General features: G+C 36.8%; 1 protein-coding gene across 2 annotated transcripts in view; it reads left to right on the top strand.

The window, feature by feature from the left end:
- The window catches only part of KT2/3 (potassium transport 2/3), an 8,837-nt gene extending 5,379 nt beyond the window's left edge, over positions 1–3,458 (top strand). Inside the window, exons 6-11 of one of the 2 annotated variants that reach the window (XM_078578377.1) lie at positions 687–926; positions 1,353–1,670; positions 1,743–1,931; positions 2,007–2,082; positions 2,444–2,986; positions 3,170–3,458. In XM_078578377.1, the coding sequence (XP_078434503.1) occupies positions 687–926; positions 1,353–1,670; positions 1,743–1,931; positions 2,007–2,082; positions 2,444–2,986; positions 3,170–3,318 (1,515 nt within the window). In that variant the 3' untranslated portion in view covers positions 3,319–3,458. Of the gene's footprint in view, positions 1–686; positions 927–1,352; positions 1,671–1,742; positions 1,932–2,006; positions 2,083–2,443; positions 3,033–3,169 lie in introns of both variants that reach the window. The other variant, XM_078578378.1, reaches the window with a different exon arrangement.
- Positions 3,459–7,178: the final 3,720 nt, after the last annotated feature.

Below are 7,178 nucleotides of genomic sequence, written 5' to 3'. Positions count from 1 at the left end.
TCTCTCTATCTATCTATCTCTGTCTTTCTTTCTCTCTTTTGCTCTCTCTCTCTCTATCTATCTGTCTCTCTCTCTTTCTTTCTTTCTTTCTTTCTTTCTCTCTCTCTCTATCTATCTATCTCTGTCTTTCTTTCTCTCTCTCTCTCTCTCTATCTATCTATCTCTGTCTTTCTTTCTCTCTTTTGCTCTCTCTCTCTCTCTCTATCTATCTTTCTCTCTCTCTTCCTTTCTTTCTCTCTCAATCTATCTATTTATCTATCTATCTATCTATCTATCTATCTCTCTATCTATCTCTCTCTCTCTCTTTCTTTCTCTCTCAATCTATCTATTTATCTATCTATCTCTCTATCTATCTATCTGTCTCTCTCTCTTTCTCTCTCTCGCTATCTATCTATCTCTCTCTCTATTTCTTTCTCTCTCTCTCTCTATCGGTCTCTCTCTCTCTATCTATCTCCCTCTCTCTCTCTTGCATGGGACATCAACCGAGTTTTAAAGACCAATCTCATCGCCGCCAGACCCATCCAAAATTCCACATTATGCATGAACTTCGCACCTACTACCCACACGAGCTACAGATACACTCTCTACTGTATCTCTCTCTCTCTCTGTCCTAGTTCTCTCTTTCTCTCTTCTATCTCTCTCTCTGGCGACGAGGCTGGTCTAAGTTTTCATGACGATGATGGCAGAGGGACAGCGTAAGAGCAGCGGTAAACTTCGGGGGAAGGAACAGGCTGCCACAGCGGTTAAGGGAGCAGATAATAAGCTACATGTGCCTTCGCTTCAGAGCGGAGAGCTTGAACCAACAAGAGCTCATGGAACAGCTGCCAGAGCCCATCTACAGGGGCGTCTGCCAGTATCTCTTCCTTCCAACGCTCAAACAGGTGTACCTCTTCAAAGGCGTCTCCATGGACACCCTCCTCCTCCTGGTGAGTATTCTATCAGGAAACAAGGGTCAGAAATGAAGTAAATTTAGGTCATCTTGCATTGAATTCTCAAGGATGAATCAATCAATCATGAAATGATAGAGAACACACCCGAGTCCATTGATGACTGATTGATATTGAAGGTTATTCTTTCGAGTCAACAGGTAGGAACTTGCTGAATCTCTTAAAGAAACTTACAGGTGACTCAATGACTGTCCCATATTTATAGGCAAAAGGAGAAGCCTAATCCTGTTTTACTAAATCCTAAATAATCCCATCACTTTAACTAGGACGTTCAGCCTCTACCCATTAATTAAACCTCATACATAATTGGAATGTTTAAATCAACAATAATACACATTATTTTCCATCAATGAAATTAAAATTTAACAGCAGAAATTTCAGGGTTTTTAATCTTTGGCCTTTCAGGTTTCCAAGATGAAGGCCGAGTACTTTCCTCCAAAGGAGGAGGTAATATTGCAGAACCAGGTCTCGGACGATGTCTTCTTCGTCATCTCTGGACAAATAGAAATCGTAAAGAAGGACTTGGATAACGAAGAAGTGGTCGGAACCCTGGGACCTTGCGCTGTGTTTGGAGAAATCTGCGGTCTATGCAACAGGCCTCAAACGCATACATTCAAGACCAAAACCCTAACTCAGCTACTGCGGCTGAAGCACAAGTGTTTGCTGGACGCCTTACGAACCAACCACGAAGACAGCGTCACCATCATCAAGAACTTCGTCCAGGTAAACCCCTACATTTCTCAAGTTCTGATTACTTGTTCTCCGGACTTATATGTTCATTTTATTATACATCAGAGACAAATAAAACTCGAAGATCTTCAACTGAAGGAGCTTCTTACGACGGAAAATGGTGAAGGCGAGGACTCTGTGATACCGTGTGATTTGTTGACGGTCGCGGCCACAGGGAACAGCTACTTTCTAGAGGAGCTTATCAAGGCGGGGATGGACCCTAACGTCAGAGATTCCAAGGGACGAACACCCTTGGTATGTTCACTGATCGAATTCAAATTTTCTAACGCAAAGTTTGTCTTAATCGTTGAATTTTAATATTGGCCGTAGCATATTGTGGCTGCGAAAGGGTTCGAGGACTGTGCTCTCGTTCTGATACGCAACGCATGCAACGTAAACCTCCAAGGTTCGTAAACCTACACCTTTTCGTTAAATTCTCTTTTTGCTAGACTCCTTCCTCTTTTTTATAGGCATACCTCGTATAACGGATATAGGAGTAATAACACTAGCATTAGCAGCAACTTTCGGTCTTTCTCGAAGATATATTAAAATAAGTTTAGCCCAAGGACGAGGATCTTACAGACCCACTTTAATTCAGTTTATCATTCTTGGCGCCAATAGATCTGTATTCATTATCCATTCAATTGAACCTCCTGCTAGATATTCACCTGAAAAAAAAGCAGAATATGTCTCTTATGGGTCATTTAACGAGATATATTCCCACTAACCTGCCCTCCATTTTTACTTACTCTGAACAATTCTCGCAGATGCCGACGGGAATACGGCGTTATGGCTCGCCATGAAAGCAAAGCATCACACCGTATTCAACTTACTCTACCAGTGCATGGCCGTCTCAAACCCTACCGCCGGCGGCGACCTTCTTTGTCTCTCAGTGAAGAGAAACGATCCATCTGCGATTAAGGAGCTGCTCACGCATGGCCTGAGCGTTGACTTGATGGATCGCGAAGGATTTACAGCCCTGGAAAGAGCCCTGGAAGAGAACAACGTCGAGATGGTCGCGTTGTTAACGTCTAACGGAGCAACCGAAATGAAGAGGATTCCCAGTGGAACTATGGCTATCACGAGAACTGCGTTTGAAGAGATGACGGAGGAAGGGAGAATTTTTGATACCGTTGAGGGAGGGTCTCAGACTGGAAGGCGAAATGTCTCACAAACGTGGGACTCAAGCTGCGGGGTTGCTCCCAGAGTGACCATCTTCAAAGGACATCCGCTGCTTGGGGGTTCTCCCTGGAAATCTGGGATTCTTGTTAAATTGCCGAGCAGCTTCGAAGAGCTTAAGGAGGCTATGGGTAATCATTATCAGCTTCTCAATTCCAGTTGGGTGTAAATTGTTAGGTACCAAATGATGATTTCTATTACTCGATTACTAGATAGCAACTCGGTTGTATAATAAATGATGGGTTTTTCGTTTTGCTTTGCTTTCGCTTTTGATTCATAAAAGCTTCTAACTATGATTCCTTGGGATATGACAGGAAACAAGCTTGGAATAGACGCCAAAGATTCCGTGATCATGAACGATGAAGGCTCGTACGTGGACTGCATCGATGTGATTCGGGACAATGACAAACTCTTCCTCGTCGAAGCTAATGGGCTTCAGGGACTTGCCGCTAATTCGCCCTGAATACAGCATATGCTACCGGTCAACAATGACTGAACGATCATTTCGTCTATTAAATCAAAGGGCGGATACATTTAGGGGAGTCCCCAATATCAGTTGAAACTGGCAGGCAGAAACTATATGAAATCAGTCTTTTAGATCGACTGGGAAAACTGTCTGGTGAATGAAGTAGACCTAGAGAGAGAGTGGGAGAGTGAGAGATGATAGAAGAATGATTGTAGTTTAGAGATAGAAAGAGAGTCAGGAGAAAAGAACCAGTGACTTCGTGAGAGGAAGAAATATAGAGAGAATGGAGAAAGTGAGAAACGATGGACAGCGCTAAAACTAGCATGATAGTGAGAGATAAAATATGTAGAAATGAGAAATAATAGTCCGCCTAGAACCACCAAAAGAGAGATAAATAAGGTAGAAATAAGAAATATACACACAAGGGAGACACAGAGATAAAAGGAAGATAGTATGCTAAATTCCTTAATTACTTCTCAAATATGCATGAGACTTGATTATAGTGCACAAAGTATAGTGTTATAAATAATTGCAAGATATATTTCTACAGACTATCTGTAACCTTTGCCTCCACACTAAAATTTTAGTCAGATTTATCTCACTAAATTCTTAATAATTATATTGGAATAGGATTATTTAAGTGATTTGTGCATATTTAAGTGGATACAGAGGAATAGATGTGTAATATCCAGTGGATGAAGTGGAAATCTTTTAATAAATCAAATTAAGTATTTGATGACCAATGAAGATCTAAAAGCAAAAACTATAAGATCTCAGCCCCAAAGGTTGTTACTTGCCAAAACAACTTATGTTTGCCTTCAATAATCTGCTTTAAAATTATTTAATATATTCTTTTAACATGATATTACATTTAAACTGATAACATATATTTTCTGAATGATTATTTGTTCTCTTATATTTATATAGAGAATAGACACTAAAAGATTTTGGAATTATTTTGGTCATTGGGCTTTGAGTTAAAAAATGTAATATGAGTTAATCCGAAAATGAGTTTAAATGGCTAAGGAATAACCTAAGTGAGGGTGAATTAGTTTCTCTAGCTATATTATATTTTAATGTTTAATTTACCTAGGATTTTTCTACCTAGGAAATGAAGTAGAGGAAATAGGAAACACAATTATTATTTTTAGACAGCTTAGGCTAATCTTAATGTTGTTCGAGGGTATCTGTCCCAAGGTGATGATGTGCCCTAATCGTGTTTCGGTGAATACCCCCCAAGAAAATCATTTGAAAATAGGGATGAACAAGGATACTAAAAAAGGAAAAAGGCGATGAAGCTCTGTCATCATCAGCCCCCAAAGTTTTTCATGGAATGATGTCGCTTGACCTACTTCAACTTGGCCCTCAAATCCTTCTTCTAATGGTCCCCTAAGCCTTAATATGACCGAACAAAAAGATCTAGCAAGAACAATTTACTTCTGAACAATATTTGCTCCTCAACAACACTTAGTGTGTCAACTCCTTAAGTAGTATTGAAGACATTGCATGATGTCATGTATTTCAACAAGAATATTTTAGATCAGAAATTTATTAATTCAGAGATTAAAATTCATAAATATAATTATGGATTCCCTGCATTACACCTCCCTGTTTGTGATCTTTCTTTCCTCAAGCCCTCTTATACTTCACATTTCTCTTTGGATAAAATTTCTTGATTTGTGTTTGACCTTTGGTGATTAACACTAAAATAGCATCTTCATTCTTGAATCAAATGATACAATTACACATGGAATGATTTTTAACACAATTTCAAAAAAACATTATCTCACACAAAATATTCAAAATCAAATCTCTTACATCTCCAAAGGTCAATCCTCCCACATTCTTAGTCGACCATCCAATTTATCCGCGTCCAAGTTCAAACCCCTTTAACGCTAAACCAAAAGATGTGATTCCAAGTTCTATGGATTTTTATGGATGTTAGAAACTATTCATAGGTTGAACAAAAGTTATGAATCAATGTGGAAATTATGATAAAGATGTCAAAATTATCACAAGGTCGAGGACATGCAACATTTGTAGGCCAGCCTTCTTTTCTTTGAATCTTAAATCACCTTGGATTGATGTTAGAAAACCACTATTCCAAGTTCTATGGACTTGGATTGATGTTAAAAAAAAAATCATCTTGCAGGAATGCTAAAAAACTGCATGAAAATTGCTTCAGCAATTGAAAGATCTCTCTAGCTTTTGGACCTTGATTTTCAAAGACCAAGGATGGAGATTGTTTGAAATTTGGGCTCCAAACTGTATAAATAAACTTAGAAATTTGAAATTGCATAATTGTAATTTTTTAAAATTCCAACAGTCATGTGTATTGATTATGATTAGGAAAAATGAAACAGTAATCATTTTAATTTTAATATCTTTATCATAATTTCCATATTGACTTTTAACTTATGAATTTATTATGATTAGGCAATATGAAAGAGTAATCATTTTAATTTTGAATCTTTGATATTTACTATTTTTCCATAAGTTCAATGTTACCTCTCAAGTGTCAAGGGTAAAAATTAGTCGTTATGCCAACAATTTAAAATTTAAAATAATTTGAAAGTTTCAGGTTTGTGTACTACATATCTTATCCAATACATCACCATTGGATAGTAATATCTTCCAGTAATTTATGTTAAGTAAATCATCAATAAATGTAGTCATGAATAAATGTAGGAATTTGACAAAGTTATTAAACCAATCAAATAAGTTCAAATCCAGAAAAATATTTGAAAATTTTTAGAGAATATGTTTTTCTTCACATCATAGAAAATACAAGTCCTTAATCAATGATTTAACTTTTTCACCATATGGTGAAACTAAGTAGCCTTTTAATATAACTATGGATGGCTATTTGATTTTTACATACACTTAATCTACTAGTTGACTAAAGACCTATTGTGCTTGAACACGGTCCCAATTGGGCATGTCTTACTTTGAAAATTCATCAAAACACATATCAAAGCATTTTACTAAAATGTCATTTAAGATTAGTCTTCACCAATGTTACCAAGTATAATAAAGGATTAAAAAATTAGTACATGGAATAACATTTTACCCTTCGCAATGACAGATTAATGAATCTTTTAAATAAATCAGAACCTATCATGCATCATCTTTGAATTGCATCCAAATACTAGAATTTCTCAATTCTTGGGTTTCTCATTCTAGCATCATATTCATTCATGACACCTAAGTTCAATGCCACGAGAAGCTCAGTATGCTTCTTTTATGATGTACTATTGTATGCTAGCCCTTTAAGATAAGCAATGAATTGTTAGTGCTTTGCTGTTCACATGAACAGAGGGGCTGCTACTCAATAGGATTCACAAGAAAATGATTCCCTAACCCCTTTCAATGCCATTAATTTGCTTATATATTTAATTTCCCTGATATTTTTAGGTTTTTATGGACTTTTATAACCATTATTCCTTTTACAGCAAGTTTCTAGTGTCAAAATGTCAATATTTATCTATTTAATGATTTATTTATTTTAAAAAATATTTTTATGTTTATATTGGTCAACGTTAAGGCTTCAAATTTCTTGTGACTTTTTAAAATCTAGATAAAACCCATTAGACCTCTTGTTACTACACCACCATTCATTTTAGAGAAATCATGGGGGAAGCTTCATAGAAGGCGCGCTCATTTTATTGAAAATGCATTCATATGCATATATGTCGTCACATGTAATGCAGAAATTTTCGCTTATGGTGCACCTCCAAAAAAGGCAATATTATTAATTTTATAATATTGCCTTACGATGTGAGCCTGGAAGTTTCTAAATTATACTGCTGAAAAAATGCAGCATTTATGGGGAAATGGCAAGCACCCAAAGTTTGTAA

Source organism: Wolffia australiana, chromosome 7 (genome assembly GCF_029677425.1).
Source record: "Wolffia australiana isolate 7733 chromosome 7, ASM2967742v1".
Lineage (NCBI taxonomy): Eukaryota > Viridiplantae > Streptophyta > Magnoliopsida > Alismatales > Araceae > Wolffia > Wolffia australiana.
Note: the sequence above shows the minus strand (reverse complement) of the source record. Positions and strands in the feature narration are given on the sequence as shown.